We start from the raw sequence: 18,118 nt of genomic DNA, 5'->3' as shown, positions 1-18,118 counted from the left end.
GCTACTTCTCTCAAGTGTTTCTCCCCTGCCTAAAAAAAATGTGCTGATGTAGTAATGGCTGTGGTTCCAGCTTTAACTGTGTCATGTTCAAAAAGTTATCAAGTAACTGGTTGATATAATTCCAATAGTCACATACCTTACCTTAAAGTTATTATGAAACAGTTGATTTATTTCCCCCTGTGTTTCTTTTCCTGTGAATCCTATTATCAGTGACCATTTGTAAACAATATTCCTGCTATGGTGTTGGTAGTTTAGATTGGTAAATCTACCCAAGTATCTTTCAACTACTGAAGTTCTGTTATTACAATGGGAAAATGTTTAGATTTCAGTGGATGGGACATCTGTAACATTCACACCAGGAGTTGGTAATAAATTACAACAGAAAAAAATCAGCTTATATTGAGGCCAAGGATCCGACCTTCTGTGAGCTACTGTAGTCCAGCTTTGGAATACCTGGGGAAAAGTCTCATGGCCCTTGCGTGATTTCTCACTAACAACTTTCACTTCACACCACCACACATCTCCATCTCTTCCCCACAGAGTGTGAAGTCATTACTCTCCACATCACAGGTGGTGCAAATTATCACCACCTTCCCATAAGCAAAGGCCACAGAGCTATTTCACACACCAATGCACCCCTGAACCAGGTCTCTATCCCAAAGAAAACACCCTAAAGAAAGCAATGCTACCCACACAGATGTTTGTAGCAGGGTTATAACAACTCATGTTAGGAAAGGAGCTCCTGGCTATGAGCAAAAGTTTCTATTATTACATCATATTAAATGCAAAGCTAAAACAAGAGAGATTTATATTTATTTCATTTTTGAAATGATTTCATCTATGTGAAATTATGAAAGCAAGAATGTATAATCATAATTTATGACTGTCAGCATTGAGGATGTTCTGTCTCTACATTCAAGCTTTAATAGTATCTATCAATAAAAGGAAAAAAATCCTCGCCAGACGTCAGTGGCTCACGCCTATAATCCTAGCTACTCAGGAGGCTGAGATCTGAGGATCGAGGTTCAATGACAGCCCGGGCAGGAAACTCTGTGAGACTCTTCTCTCCAATAAACCGCTAGAAAACTGGAAGTGGTCCTATGGCTCAAGTGGTAGAGCGCTTGCCTTGAGCTGAAGAGCTGAGGGACAGCACCCAGGCCCAGAGTTCAAGCCCCATGACTGACAAAAAAGAAAAAGAAAAAAGAAAGAAAAAAAGAAAAAAATTCTCAAGTTTTCTATTTAGAGTCTCCATACAACATTATGATAGCATTGGCCAGGAGGGTAGAAATGAACAAATGAAGTTACTTAGAGGTACTTAGGATCGATAGGTGGAATTCAACATCCAAGAGCCCACTGGTCTTTCTGGACACTGATGTGGCCAGTAGGAGGAGACTCATTATTTTGAATATCTCTAAATATCTGGTCTAGATCTCTGAAATGATGTCCCTGTCATTCATTCATTAGGCAGGTGAAATTCAGCCTTCTGGTAATAGCAAATCTTGCAATGAACATTCCAAACTGTCTGTGCATGAAATACTTTTGTGCTACCTAGATACATTGTATGACTTTCATTACATAGCAATATGTAAGTGTGAAGCTGCAGAATTACAGTTCATGGTTGTTTCATATATTCTTCACGGAAACATTTGGAAATGTAATTAGCATGATGCTCAGATGATGAAGTTAAACAACCCTCTTCCTATACACCACAAAGTATTAAAAGATCCTTTTCTAGAAAACAATGATAGCAAGCAACTTTGGATGTGTTAGCAGAGCCTTTCATGTCCCCCAAACAAACCAGAGACTGTGGACACAAAAAAATGTTGGTATTCCCGAGAAGAGACCGTCATTCCCTTAGAAACTTACACTTGGTTAGTTTGAGAACAAAAATACAGTGAATGTTACAACTGTCTTCTGTGCCCCAATTATATCTCATCTGGGCATCATTAGTGCTCCTCTGACTTCTATTCACAAAAGCCTCTCACTGCCTGCCCTTAATTATCACCCATTGTGATTACACAGGAAAAGTCCTGGGGCTATGTGAGGTTGTCCCCCTCCCAGCCTCTCAGCCAGGCTCAAACAGCTCAGCCCAGCTCAGTACACAATGCCTTCTTTCACTCCTGTCATTCCAGGAATATCTCATTCACTTTCTATGCCCAGCTCTCCCTCAGGCTGATAAAGAGAAGGTGGCCGTTCTAATGTGTCAGAGCTGCTGGATTCGTGGGAAGCTTCATGTCTATTTTTCTCTATAGTACAATGACTACATATTAGTTGAAGTCACACAAACCTCAACGTGTAATGGATTAGTGTCATTTCTGTGTCCCCTATGCCATAACAAAGAATTCAATAAAACTAACCACAAATTATGTATGTGTGTGTGTGTGAGAGAGAGAGAGAGAGAGAAAGAGAGGGGGGGGATTGAGAGTCAACTGAGTGAGTGAGCGTATAGGCGTTAAACTAAGGGCCTCACACTCTTGCTTAGCAACTTTACTCATGGTTGGTATTCTGCCACTTGAGCCATTGCTCCAGTCTGACATTTTGCTACTTATTTGGAGATGGAATCTTGCAGACTTTTCTGCCAGAGTGGCTTCAAATGGTAATCCTCCAGATCTCAGGCTTGAGTAGCTAGGATTACAGGTATAAGGTACTGATGTCCAGTGTAATCCCTATACATTTATTTATTCATTGTGTGTGTGTGTGTGTGTGTGTGTGTGTGTGTGTGTGTGTGTGTGTGCGCGCGCTGATCCTGGAGCCTGAAGTCAGGGCTTGGGTGGTGTTCTTGAGCTTTTTTGTGCAAGGTTAATAATGCTCTACCCCTTGAGGCACAGCTCCACTTTTTGGGAGTTTTTTTGGTGGTTAATTGGAGATCAAGAATCTCAGGGACTTTTCTGCCTGGGCTAATGATCCTCAGAACTCAGCCTCCTAAGTCACTAAGAATTACAGACATAAGTCATCCACTTGGCTCTCTCCTCTTTTTATTATTATTATTTTTATTGTGAAAATACCATACAGAGGGGTTACAATTACATGGGCAAGGTAATGAGTACATTTCTTATCAAACATTGTTGCCTCCTCCTTTGTTTCCCCTTACCATCCCTTCCCATCTCCCCCACCCCCCACCAAAGTTGTTAAGTTCGTTTTTCGACATAACATCTTGTACATCTCACTGTTGCAATGGGTCCACCTGTATCCCTATTTAAATGATTTGTTTTTTCCCTTCCCCTCCACAAATTATACCAACATCAAATACAATGAAAGCAGGGGTTATGCTGTGTGTGGGGGGAAACATACAAAGCAACAAAGAAATCATCTTATAAATATGTTAGAAACAATCCCAAGAGAGGAAAAACATTTGAATATGTATCTTAGGGTTCATTTCCCTAACATCAACTTATCTGACCTTTTCTGCTTGACTCAGACATATACTAGATATTGCAAATAAGGGAGACCATGGGACCTATGTTTCTTTGGGCCTGGCTTACTTCACTTCATGTAATTTTTTCCAAATCTTTCCATTTCCTAACAAATGGGGCAATGTCATTCTTTCTGATGGAGGCATAGAATTCCATTGTGTGTGTGTGTGTGTGTGTGTGTGTATCACATTTTCTTGATCCATTCATCTACTGAGGGGCATCTGGGTTGGTTCCATATCTTAGCTATGATAAATAATGCTGCAAAAAACATAGTTGTGCTGGTAGCTTTAGTGTGGTCTTGTTTGTGATCATTTGGGTAAATGCCCAAAAGTGGGATTGCTGGGTCATAGGGGAGCTCTATGTGGAGTCTTTTGAGGAACCTTCATACTACTTTCCAAAGTGGTTGAACAAGTTTACATTCCCACCAACAATGCAATTCTGTCACATCCCCTCCAGCATCTGTTGTTATTAGAGTTCTTGATTATAGCTATTCTAACTGGGGTGAGGTGGTATCTCAATGTTGTTTTGATTTGCATTTCTTTTAAGGCTAGAGAGGTTGAGCATTTCTTCATGTGTCTATTGGCCATCCTTCTTTCCTCTTCAGAGAAGTTTCACTTTAAGTCTTTAGCACACTTATTTATTGGGCAGTTGTTTCTTTGAGGATTTGTTGTTTCCCTCCTCTTTTTAAAATAGACAAGTTAACACACATCATAGAGTTACCTTTCCCAAGTATAAATATCTGCAATCACCAAACCCTATTTCTATATTCTTTCCTACTACAATCAGATTTCTGAAGTCAAGTATGTTGAAAACTTACTACCTAGATATTTATATATCATGACCTTTTTACACATCATGATTTCAAATCACCTGTAAAGGTGATATTTCTAAGGAAAGCCCAGAATGCTTTGTAATAGTGTTTTTACCATTTATTTGCTGCATGATGCTTAGGAATTTACTGACACTTCCTGTGTCTTATTCTCCTTGTGGATAACCCAAATATTAGAAGTAACTATTTCACAAGACCATTGGGACATAAAAAGCCCATGGCAGCTTGTTCAGTATTGGTAATACTAAAGTATATTACGCAGTAACTATTAGGTCTGAGTGAAACAAAACCAAAGAGAAACAGCCAAAGATTTCTGAAGGGACACAGGAAATCCAGAGCAATTTACATCTAGATTAAAAAGCAAGCGACGGAAGAGATAGGAAGTGGACTGGACCTGGAAATTATATTGAGACCTGATTCAGAAGTATTCTCCAAGTGATTCATTTTCACATCAGGATGCTTCTGAAGGGGAAGTCAAACAGGGTATAAAGGAAGCATCTGGTGTACATAACCTTACGATGGTGGATCCCTTACAACCCACAATGTTTATACATATATATATATATATATATATATATATATATATACATACATACATACATACATATATAGCTGTTTTTGTTGGTTGTGGGGCTTGAACTCTGGCCTGGGCACTGTCCCTCAGCTCTTCGGCTCAAGACTATCACTCTACCACTTGAGCCACTACCCCACTTCTGGTTTTCTGGTGGTTTATTGGAGATAAGAGTCTCACAGACTTTCCTGCCCAGGCTGGCTTTGAACCACAATCCTCAAATCTCAGCTTCCTGGGTAGAGCCAGGATTCAGGTGTGAGCCACTGGTGCCCAGCCCACAATGTAATACTAATTCTCGTTTAGGAGACATTAGATTAGACCCAAGTAGATCTTTAAGAGGTACCTATAGTCCTGAGCTCATATAATTAATGAATTAGTGACTTAAGGTTTAGAAAGTTGTCTTGAGAATAGTTCTCAAGAATAGTCAGTTTGGTGCATCTTTTGAGCACTTCCTGCCTTTTGCCATCTATTTCCCTCTGCTACCTTGGGAATATACCAGTAAGAAGGCCATTACCAGACTTGGCCTATTGACCTTGGACTAGTCCCAAGGTCTGTTTTTCTTTTTGTTCTACCACTTGAGCTACTACTCAAGTCCATTTTGTTTTAGTGATATTTTTCAGATAGGAGCTCCCATTTTTTGTTGGGGAGCTGGCCTCAAAGCATTACCCTTCCAAATTTTACCTCCCAGATAGTTGAGATTACAAGCACAAGCTACCATACCTGGCTTAAACTTCTTTTCTGTATAACTTGTTTAGTCTATGGTATTATGTGATTAGCAGCAGGAAGTGAACTCAAACAATCTATATTTTAAATTCTGCCCAAGGCTGGTTCTGTCATCCACCAAGGACACAAATTAGGCCTGTAAGGAGAGCTAAATCCAATGCTGCTGCATGAATAGGAAACAGCAAATGTTCATCCAACTGGATGAACCAAGGAGCTTTACATGAGATAAACATATTCTAGGAGGAAAGGAGAAACAATGGAAGAGAACTATGGTCACCTATCATTTAACTAGTGGAATTCATTTTGAAAGATGCATCACTGGGTGATTTTGTTGTGAAAACATGCTAGGATGTACAAACTAAGATGTCTACAACAGTCATTAGAAGATGCAACTTATGATCCACCTAGAACATCATGATAAAGAGCATGACGAGATAGTAGAGAAAGAATAAAGAAAACTGAGTTCAAAAGAACTCAGGGAGAGTCAAAGGTGATTTTCCCATGCCCCAGTGAGAGGCAGCTGTAACAATTGTGTACTGAGTCCTCCGGAGGCTTTGGAAGGGGTAAAGGTGTCCAGGCCTAAGTGGGTTGAAATGAAGACAGAAGCCACCAAGATTTTTGGAGAGTAAGACATGCTGAAGGAAGACAGAATATGGTGCTGGTGGAATACTGCACTGGAGCAGAATTTCTAATCAAGACCTTCAGCAGAAGAGTTCAGGAGAGGAGGTGGACAAAGAGGACTGGGGACAAAGAAATCTAATTCTGCAAAGAAGCAAAGGGAATGACCCAGAATTCATGTCACTGAAATGCAGGGGAGGAGAAAGAGAGAGGGAGGAGGGAAGGGAGGGAAGGAGGAAGAGAGAGAAAGAGAGAGAGATAGAAAGAGGAGGGGAGGGAGAGAGAGAGGCCATTCTAATGTGCCGGTGAATTCAATTTTTTTCTTGAAAGAGAGCAGGCACTTCTGTTTGTAAAACGGAACTGACCTCAGGAACAGCCATTTCTATTTCCATGGCTGTGTATAGGGTGACCACATTCCCTGCTTTGCCTGGCATAAGTCATGATTTATACTTTCTAACCTGCTTCAGTAGTAACTACACTCTGCTTTATGAGACATGAAGATGAAGCACATGGGCCATTCTGCTTATGAATCTTCTCTTTTTGAGCCTTCTGACTTGCCATAGATTTTCAAATGGAGACTTTGGACATACTGACCCTATTCCCAATGCATGGCTTTTTCTGTCATGTGTATTTTTGCCCATGACTTACCAAGGGGAAACAGGATGGAGCACTTCCTCAGGGTCAATGTGTCAGTTCACTTTAACAGTGATTCAGAGAGGGGAGGAAATGCTTTAATGAATCTACTTGTTGGAACTTAAGAAACCCGGGGATAACTCCCAGCTCTGACACTGTGTGTGTTTAAAAGCAGGCTTCCATGCTCAGTCTTTTAAACAAATACTGCCTAGATGTCAGAGAAGTGGATCATCACCAGCAGACTCAAAACTTAAAATAAAAAGTCTTTCCTTATTCTGGGTATATGCCTAGAAGACAACAATGACAGACAAAATTGATTGTATGCAAAGTACAACCCTAAAAGTTTGTCTGCAAATTATTATCTTTCTGAATCCTCACAACAACTTCCTGAGGTACCAGTTTCAAGTGTATTTCAAAGATGAGAAAAACAAGGCAAGGGGAATGTATGCAACCTGCCTAGGGTTAACCTTACAACCAGGTTCCAGTGTCTAGGCCCTGGCCGTTGTTCAACAACACCTCTCTCCTTGAAAACTTTTTATCATTGAAGTCTGTGGCCACACCTACTTCTTACAATGAATGCTGTATGCTTTGTGTCCTTTTATACAATTAGTACTGTATCTATCCAGCCCCAAATCTAGTGACCCTTTTAAAGGCCTGTGTGATTGCTACCTGCTGACCTCAGAACAAAATATGCTCCTATGCCTGGTATAGGGAAATGAGGCCGAGGTCCAATGAAAACATTAATGCCATGATTCTGAGCGGTACTGGCTGAGAGAGTATAGATTAAGTAGTCCTTAGCTCAAAATTTGGATTTTGGAGCATTCTGAATGTCCAGATTAGGGAAGTCCTATCTGTACTGACTTACCCATTCAACAACTAGAACACACCCATCATGAATATGCCATTTGGAGGGCAAAGATGTATAACAGGCTACGCTCTGCCTTCCAAAGCATTTGAGAAAGACTCATACGATGACTTCCATTGTCAAGTTTGATCACTGAGCTTCTGTTCACATTTCAGCTTTAGAAAGGTATGTCAGAAAAAAAGCATTTTCAAATGCCACTGGTGACATTCTTTAAATCACCTAAATTATTAGCTCTAGACTCACAGATCTGACATGCAATATCATGTAGAAAACCGTAAAGCCAAATTCAAATCCTAGCTCTGTAATCTCTACCAATTATTCTGTCTTTCTGAGCCTCAGTGTCTTCACTGGCTAACCAGATCCTGTAGGTCTACTGTAAGGCTCAAGCCCTGGAGGTATGGAAAAAGTCCTTCATGAATGTTTCACATCACATGACATAATAAACGTAACATGATGGCTTCTGCTGTTGTTACTGTCAGTGTAAAACTGCAGTAGTATATTCTACCTGAGAGGAAGGAAACAGGCACCATCTGTTATTTGATACACCTTGAATGATGGTGCAGTTGGCTTCCAAGGAGGATCCTGGCATCCACATCATAAAGTTCACTGCAGCCATGAATCTAGGTGGTCTTGTGACTTGCTTGAACCACAGGCACATTGTGAATATCATCCTGGCCCAGACATAAAAAGGTCTTGCCCCTTCTACTCCTAAGATGATGTTGGAGACAGACCATAGAAAGACACTGTGCAGAAGGTCTTGAGACTGTATGGAGACTATATGTCTTGTTTGCTTCAGATGATTCCAATTCCATCTACTTCCAAATGTGTGTAAGATTCCCAATAAGACCAACAGAAGAACTTACTGGCTGAACCTGGTCAATCCCCAAGACATGGGAGACAATACAATGGTTTTGTTACATTAAATCACAAAGTTTGGGGGATTTTTAAATATCAGGTGCTAACCCAACCAAGAGTCCTATCCAAATAATCTGACCTTGAATAAATATTGTTATTTACCCTAACCTCATATAACTGTGATAAATAGAAAAACAACCAGAAATGTGCCAGATCCCTCAAAGGCCAAGTAAGGCTTTCCATCTTAAGATGCAACAACTGCTTTCTCTCTTCTTCTTGATTGTGGTTTAACTACCAAAAAACATCTGGCTAGCCATCTGACTTTAACTTCAATATGTGTTTATTGGGCATCTACTCTCTACCACGTGCAGTGGCCTTGCTGAAAGATAAGGGAAAGACTTACAAGCAGAGAGTTCTGGGTACAATTCACTTTGAAATCAACTGCCTCTTTTGTCATCCAGTAGAAGGTACTGATTTCCACAGTAGCCTGAATCTATTACAGTTTTCTTTAAAATAACTTAGGCCAGTATAGCTGCCTTGCCTTGTAACCTGTATGTATTCCCATTGTGGGTTATGATAGCTATACAAGTAAGAACACATGACCTCTTTTTAATTTCATTTTGGTTCTGGGGATCATACCCAGACGGAATGCTCTACCCAATCACCCAAAGGGAATGTGGGATCCAGCTACATGTGGAAAGCCACTCACTTTTGTTGGACGACTTATTAAAATCAGATGCTAAATAACACTTTATTTGCATATTTGTTTTCCCTAGTTTTGAGTTTTGGTGACTGCTGGAAAACGTGTGAAAATGTTCTTCTTCAGCTTTGTAATCACTCTGCTGGTGACTCAACTTCCCTCCCAATGCCAAAGCCCCATTGAGGCAAACTCGGAAGCTTGGTAATTGGATTATTCTTAGTACCTCCCTCAAGCTCACAGCCTCTTTTGGGTTTACTCTGTAGTACTCCACATTTCTCCAAGTCCAAGTTCCTGAGGAAAAAATTATCCTAATCCCTCCCCTTGCATTTACTTCTTAACTCTATGGCAACTAAATCCCAGATTCCTATCTGGCTTCCTCCAAACTGTTATCCCCCAAAATGTTAAATGCACTGGACATCTGTCCATCCTTACTATCTTTTCAGGATGTGTCAGCATTTCTCTTCTCTTTCCTTTCTTCAGCTTTCTCCACCTTTAGTTTGGTAGTATCATTGCTCCACTGGAGTTCCTTCCCAAGGCCCCAGTGAGTCTATCTGCCATTCACTGCCTCTGCTCATATCTTCCAACAATGGGGGTCCTACTGATGAAAGTGAACTGTACAACTCATGGGTGGAGAATGGAGGGAGGGACTGGGAGGGAGTGGGGGAACAGAAGACACTGTATGAATGGAAATGTACTCATAACCTGACTGTAATCCCTCTAACTGTAATCCCTCTGTATACCACCTTAATAATAACAAGTGAATTAATTAAAACAAATAAATAAATATTACAAAATGGGGGTCCTAGGGGATGCCACAACTCTTGTGATTCACACTTCGTATTTTGTCACTCCATGCTTAAGCGACATTCTGGGAACACAGGACTTGTAGTATGGATTCCTAGACGCCATTTTCTGTCCCCAGGGGGCTCTCTAGAAAACTGAAGAGCGGTGATGTCTTGAACACACACAGAAGTCAGCATGCCCCCAAACTGATCGTCATCTTCAACAACCTTCTCCTGTTCAGTGACCCTGACACAGTAAGTGGTACCTCCACCCACCATACTTCTCAGAGAGAAACCCAAATGTGGCTCTATATGTATTCTTTCTTCATCCTCTCTCTCACACACACACTGTAATCAAGTCTTGCTCATTCTGTCTCCTAAATATCTCTTGCTCTGTTCATAGACTTCAGCTCCGAATGTCACTGCTACTTAAGTCTCAACTGTCTTCCTTTCTCCTCAACATTATAATCAACCACCTGCTACTGGTGTCCTTGTGACCAGAATCAATAGGAACACTTAAAATTACATTTGATCTGACAGTAATGAGCCGTCTTCTTAATTCTAACACAAGTAAATCTTCTCTTATTACAGATAAATACATAGATGTTATAAATTTGAAAACAAAATTTTGCTCCATTCCAAGGTATTCCCATGGTACAGACAATGATTTTTCCTAAAATGCAATCCTCTGAGAATTTTTTTTATCCCATTGGGATAGCGTCCAGACTCCTTAACACACCTCTATGCACACACAGAGAATTTCACAGCTGACCCTTGCCCACCTAAACCTAACTCTAACCCTAACCTTCATTTCTCTACTCTGTGTCTCCCCACAAGAGGGTTCTTTTTTTTTTATTGTGAAAATACTGCACAAGAGGGTTCTTTTTAGGCTCCTGTCCAGGCTTTGTGGCATCTATTTTGTCCTTGGTTAGGATATATTTTTCTAGACAACTTTCCTGGAAACTTGTACCTCTCTGCTGTGAGATCTCAGAGCCTCTGTGCATCTCCTGTCTTATAGGACAGGCTTTAGTGTGTCTGCTAGAGTCATGAACACCAAGTGGCAGTGGCCACCAGTGCATAGGGAACCATGGGAGACAGTCTTCCTCGGAGCTGCCAGGAGCATCTGCTGACGCCATGACTTTATATTCTGGCCTCCACATTGTGAAAATAAATTGTTATAAGCTACTGAGTTTATGGTAATTTGTGATAGCGTTCTTGAGAGAATAATATAAATACCCTAGGTGATGTCTAATCACACAGGCTGGTACACACACACACACACACACACACACACACACACACATACACACACACAAGAATTTCCTTCCTTCTGAAAGTGTTTTCGGTCAGTAAATATCCATGGATCCTCACCCCACTCCACAGCCATAAATCTTTACTTTTTCAGAGTTCAGAGGGGAACTGCTCAATCTTTCCTACTGTAAGACCCATTGCAGAGACCCCTACATACCTATGCACTGGTCCTGAACATTTCTCCCTCACCAGCTTCAACAAGTGGCAGAGAATGAATTTTCTTGAACAACACACACACACACATATCAGACAGATATATACATATGGACTAAAACCGACCAACCAATTAGCGTTCCCACAATCAAACAATCCTCTTGCAGTTTTTCTGTTCTCTATGACTCATATCCACACACAGGAGATTTTCTACTTTATTACTTGAAGCTGTGTACAATCTATCATGTTGAATATCCTTATGTTGTCAAATTGTTACTTTGGGCTAAGGAAAGTTTCTCCTTTGTAAAAGTAATACAATATTCTGGGATTCAATTAAGAAGTGAGCGTGACACAAGGTAAGACATTAAATGAATTACAGAACAAAAGACACTAGAATAGCATCAGGTGTATGATGTCCTCACTCATTTCCCATGATATAAAGGTATCCATAGGTATCCTCTACCTTCTCTAATTCAGAAGCAGTGTCTTAAACCACCATCACGAACACAGAACATTATGATCAGCTGCCAGATGAAGCAAACTGGCTGTGGAGACCACAACACTTGCTAAGAATAGTTAGTAAGAAAAATATAGAGCCAGCAACTGGGCCTGTCACATGTTTGGATCCTTTCTCCCTGAAGAGCTAGAAATGAGTACTTTTCAGATTTCTTAGTGACTCATGAGTAATTTGACACCATTGTATCTGTATCTCTCAGAGGGACAAATCTTCCAACGTCTTTAAGAAGTCAGAACAATCGATCACAGAAGAAATCTCATGCTTTTCCCCTATGGCTTGGCCAAAGATGTTCAGCGAAGCCTTTAATTTGCAAGGAGGCATTGTGTTTATCACCCCGTCAGCCAGGGATTCATGCTGACACTTGACAATTATTTGAAGACGTGTTTGTGTTATTACAAAACACTTTGCATAGCAAAGTCAGAAAGGGCTCTTGTAAAATCTACTATTATTATAGCAGCAGCAGCATCTTCATCACTACTAATGGTAGTAACAGAATTTAAGCTGAGGGCCTCAAACTCACTAGGCTTGTGGGCTCACTTGGTGCTCTACCACTTGATCCATGCCTCTAGACCAGAGTTTTGCTAGTGATTCTGGATATGAAATCACACAGACTTTTTGCTTGGGCTGAACCTCAATCCTCTGAATATTGCAAGCTAGGATTACAGGTGTGAGCTACCAGTGCCTTGCTTTATTATACTCCCAGTTTCTTTCCTGTTCGTGTGGCTTATAACTGACCTTGAAGACACTATATTACTTTGAGATTTCTCCTCAATGAAACATACTATGGACATACAATACTTGCACATGATTTTGGTGGTAATTTGGTGATAATTTGCAGTGATAATTTGATACATGTATAGAAATGTATAATCACCAAATCCGGGTAATTAACATTTCCTTCTTAAACAGTAATCATTTCCTTATGCTGTGAAACTTCAAATACTTTCCTTTTAGTTCTTTATAAAATAGATAATAGACTGCTGGATGCTAGAGTCCCCTACAGTGCTACCCAACACTAGCATTTATTTCTTCTATGTAACTATTTTGGTTTCTATTTATCCAACAGTCTAGCCGCCCTTTTCTGTCTCTCTCAGTGGGGAATGTCCACTTGGCGTTTTGCTTACGTTTACACCACTCTGGGGATTTTAGGAATGCATGAATGACCTATATTACACCTAAGGCAATCCGTGCAGTGTTAGAGGAAGGAGGATACAGAGTCAGGGTGAAGGAACTCAGTCAGAGAGGCAACAATTTAGTGGGTCATGAAGTCATAAGGTCATTCCTCTCCAAGGAATTAACAAATGGCAGCAACTGAGTGGAGGGTTCCACCTAAAACAAAAAAGCCTAGAAAACATGGACTGGGGTGCAGGGATCTGTTCTGAGCACATTTCAAGATTTTCCCAACTTTATTATGCGTTTGTTTTTCTAGAGTGATTGTCATGAAGATGCTCAATTCTGTAGATGTTCAGGGAATAAAAAGGGGATCATCGATTTCCATGTTAAACGGGGTTGAGGCAAAGGGGGAAAAGCAGAGGAAGTGGTCATTCTGAGGGAAGGAAGCAGATTGAGCTTTTGAGGACATAGAGGAAGAAGGAAATCCAACTCTTGAAGAAGGCCTGGGCGGAGACTGAATACATAAACAGACACAGTGCTATTGACTGATTTGTGCCACATCCAACTTCATATGTTAAAATCCAAAGCACAGAGGGAAGGCATTTGGAGACAGGAGTTAGTCAGGGTTAAGAGGGTGATGTGATTAGTGCCCTTATCAGAAAAGACCCTAGACAGCATTCTCTAACACACACAAAGGAAGATTTCATAGCAGCAACTTGATTTCATAGCATTGATTTCATAGCAAGATTGCAGAAGTCTCAGAAAGAAACCTACTTTGTCGACACATTCTTCAGTCTCTACTACTGTAAGAAATACATTCTCTTAATTTAAGCCACAATTTGTGGTATTTTGTTATGGCAGCCCAGGAAGACTAAGAGAAAACTAAAAACTATCTGTAGAACTTCCCTATCATCTCATTGCAAACCAGCAGTATGCAATAACTCTTTGTCTTTTCCTGTAACATTTCCTTCCTCTGAACCCTTACTTCTCTAAAATCACCTATCTACTTCATCAGGGAAAATCTCCACAAATATGAACTTATGTAAAATACGAATTCTTACCCCTACTTCTGCAAATGATATAACTGAGGCAGAGAGTTAAATCAACTGAAAAAGCCATACACTAGCAAGTATCTTAGCTGGGATTTGAACCCAGGCAGCCTGACTCCAAATTGACAAATCTCAGCTGTGCTGACTTTCCTCATATTTCCTGGCTGGTCACTAAGCTGTGAACAGCATAGTTATCTTTATCATTCCAGAAATGACTAATTTCTATTCTTTGTTTTCCTGACTTGTCCAAGAATCATTTTTTCATGATTTTTCCTCCATGAAATAACCTATTCTTATCTGCCAACCACCATACATAACTCATTTTCTGCTGTGTGTTGACTTTTAGTGAAGCAGTGAAAATAAAACGAATAATAAGAAATGGATTGTCAATGCCAGAATGAAAGCATTCAATTATAGAAAAGGTAGAGTTCCAAGTCCAGATTATTTATAGATCAAATAGTAGGGGTAAGTTTTTAAATTAAAAGACTATAACCTCTCAAAAAATCCTCTCATGAGATACAAGGGAATACAAAGAACATAAAAGCCATTTCCAAGCAGATTGAGGAATTATTATTAAAGACAAGAGCAATTCTAAAGCTTGATTTTTTTTCCTATACTTTGGCCAGCTGGTGGTAATTTAATTCTCCAAATTAAGATATGAAGTTGAATTAAGCAAACACCCAATGAGAAATAAGGAAGCAGCCTTCTTACCTGCTGATGTGTGTTTGAACTTTTCGCTTTTCTTCTTCCTCCATTTCCAAGGCTTGAAAATCCTCCCCAGGTTGGCAAACTTACTTCTCCTCCGGATGGGTGGGGTGTGAGTGCCCGGGACCAGGGAGTCGGAACGCATCGCCGCCAGCCTCTCCACTTCCTCAGCTTGTTTTTTCCAAGAAAGAGATGGAAATAAAAGGGGGGGGGGAGAGAGAAGTGTTAAAATGGGAGCTTCACAGATGGCTAGCGTTTTCCATGGTTACAGATAACAGCAACCACGTGACTCGAGCTCCATTTGCCTTTTGGAATGGAAGTCATACTGATATGTTCCAAAGACTGGGGACAGTAAAACAAACCCTAGAGATTCAGAACATCCCAACTACATTTGTGTGCTTCTTTGTTTCTTAAAGAGACAAGGTCTCACACTGACACGTGCTCAAGTGATCCTCCTATCTTAGCCTCTGGAGTAATTTGGATTACAGATGTGCACCACCATGCCTACCTACTCTAACCAAATTTGCCCAACCTTCATTTAGATGGCATGAGATGGGCAAGAAGAAGACAGTGCTCTCTTGACATGTATCAAACTCCCCACGAGGCAGGGAAATGCCAACTGAAGATTCAAATAAAAAGTCAATGGGATTATTGGTCCAGTAATTCTCAACTTTGTGGAATCATTATGGCGCCGTCTAGTGAAGGAAAAGGAGAAGGAAAACATTTGCCCACCATCTATTCTCCAATATCTCCATTACCCAATTCCTACTGCTCAGATTTACCAAGATGCTCAGAAGCCTGCCATCTACCGAGGGTGGGACTCTAGAGTTACTACTAACAGACATTACAATTGCTCGCACTTTACTAGATTTTATGATTGCCTTAATTTTGCTGGATTTCTTTAACTCCTTGAGTTTTACTTTAAAGTATTCTTAGAAAACTGGCGGGGGTTAGGGAACAGCTAGACTAGTTTTGATAACTGAACATCTTGAGACTGCTATGGTTTGGGTTTGGAATATTCTCCAAAGACCGTGGGTTAAAAGCATGGTCTCCAGCTTGGTGTACTATTGGGAGGTGGTGGAACCCTAAAGAAGTGGAGCCTAATGGGAGGTCTCAAGTCATTGAGAGTGTGTTCTTGATTAAAATTGTGAGACCCTGATCACTTACGCTTTCTTTCTCCCTTTTTCTCCCCCATTGTGTGGTGTGTGTGTGTGCTTTGCCATATAATTAATACCCATCATAAAGTATTGCCTCACTCTAACAATGGGTCTAATTGGTCCTGGACAAAAACCTTCAAGATAAACCTTCCATTTTTTTAAAAGTTTATTTAGCTCAAGGTGTTTTGTTTGTTGATGAACACAAGGACATTAAGCTTTTCAAGTCTTCTTAAGGGAGGATGATGGACCTTCCTTGAATGCCACAATCTCACCAGCCTCTTTTTACTAGGTAGAACTAAAGAAACTGTTTTCTAAGTTACACAAGTATTTACATTGTCCAGTGAGCTAAATATACCACCATTTGAGTGTCTAAGACAAGAACATTCAGAGTAAATAACTTTCTCAGCAGAATGGAGGGGCTGACATAGAACTTAACTTTCCAGAACACAACACTGCATCTAACTCTGTGACAAACCCAAGCCACTGGATTTGTCTGGCCTGAATAACTATCCCTCCAAGGAAAGACATGTGCACTTGTACACCATATACAGTCCTGAAGAATAAGATCTTATGGACTGAGAGATTTTCTGTTGTAGTCTGAACATGATTATAACTTAGGAGGACTCCTTAACCTACAAATAAAGACAGGATTATGACTGGATGGCAGTCGGTACACTGTGGCAGTTATTCTGGTGACAGGTAATGAGAAGCTGGCAAAGGCTCTTGGCAACAAGATTAAAGGGAGGTCGATGGGCTTGGGAGGTGTGTAGAAAGCAAAGTCAATTCACGGATTCCTGATCGATTGAGTGACCTGAAGGACAGGAGGCAAAGCATTCCCAGTTCCAGCTCAGCAGAATGACACTCTTCTGTCATCAAGTTAAAAGATAGCAGGGTGGCACAGGCTGGAGAGTGAGTGCCACAACCATCTGGCTATTGCAATGAAGATGCATTGACCATAGATGCTCCTCCACTCCAAGATGGAGGGACAGAATGCTCCCAAGGTAAGCAGCTTTGCCCCACCCAGCACCCTCTCCATGACATCCTGCCTTCCTCAGGAGTCCTGAAAGTAACAAGTCTGCCAGATGATGGGCTGGAACTTTCAAAACTGTGAGCCTCAATTACACCTTTCTCCTTTATAGTTGATTACTTTAGATACTGGTTATAGTAACAGAATACTGACAGCCACATAAGCTAGTGACAATTGTGAGAAACCAGAGCCAGGGGGAAGAGAGAAGAAATGTCAACGTAAGACACAGCCATTTTGTCTTTCAGCCTCTTTCCCTGGCCCCCTGCTCCCACACCATTTCTTCCTTTAGTTTACAATGTTATTATGGCTGGCCCGGATTTCACAGGCCTCCAGGCCTATGCCCCCAAGCCCAGTCTCCTGCCTTTAATTCTCTCTTTTACTGTGCCACTGTCTTTCCTGAAGTCTGCTCAACCCAGAATTTTACAAAGCTTCCCATAGCTTGCAGTAGAAGCTTCAGATTCCCTGCCTTGATCTTCAGGGAACTGGACCTGTGTTGCCTGGCTTACATAGCTCTTCTAGTACTTCCCAAACACATGCTGCAGTGAAGTGAAAAGAGGTCTTGTCACCACAGCTCATTGGGGTGTCTGCCTCCCAGTAGCCTGTAGGCAGCCTTCTAGCCACTAAGACTATGCAAAACAATTTCCCTATGTTAGGTATCTGCATTTACTTGGAAGAGTTTCCATTTTCCTTTGGTCTCCAATATAACTTAGGATATACAAATTTAAAAATAATGAATTTGAATGCTCTTGAGGCCAGCCAACCTAAAATATCTGTTAAAGGTTAAGAAGGGATTAAGAGACAGACTCCTAGGAGGAAAAATGAAGATGAAAATTATTCAGGATTGATACTGAGTTTCTGTCTCCTGGCTCGGTACTCAGTAATGACTTATAAAATAAATGAGTTGATTATTTCAAATAAAGGAATGAATCACACACATTCATCTATGTCTTAACAGGGACAAAGTAAGTATTACTATCTGTCTTGAGAAAAATAAAAGTGTACCCATGGTTCCCGCTATTCAGGAGGCTGAGGGAAGAGGCTATATCAAACCTTATCTTTTAAAAATAGATTAAAAATTTCTGAAGTTGTTGCATTAA

At 40.7% G+C, this 18,118-nt stretch overlaps 1 protein-coding gene across 5 annotated transcripts in view; it reads right to left on the bottom strand.

Moving 5' to 3' along the window:
• Positions 1-18,118, bottom strand: part of Phactr1 (phosphatase and actin regulator 1) — a 430,764-nt gene that overhangs the window by 148,775 nt on the left and 263,871 nt on the right. For all 5 annotated transcript variants that reach the window (XM_042678533.1, XM_042678536.1, XM_042678535.1 and 2 more), the window contains one exon: positions 14,844-15,008. In XM_042678533.1, the coding sequence (XP_042534467.1) occupies positions 14,844-15,008 (165 nt within the window). The remainder of the gene's footprint in view (positions 1-14,843; positions 15,009-18,118) is intronic.

This window comes from Dipodomys spectabilis, unplaced genomic scaffold (genome assembly GCF_019054845.1).
Source record: "Dipodomys spectabilis isolate Male_0828 unplaced genomic scaffold, ASM1905484v1 ptg000045l, whole genome shotgun sequence".
NCBI lineage: Eukaryota > Metazoa > Chordata > Mammalia > Rodentia > Heteromyidae > Dipodomys > Dipodomys spectabilis.
Note: the sequence above shows the minus strand (reverse complement) of the source record. Positions and strands in the feature narration are given on the sequence as shown.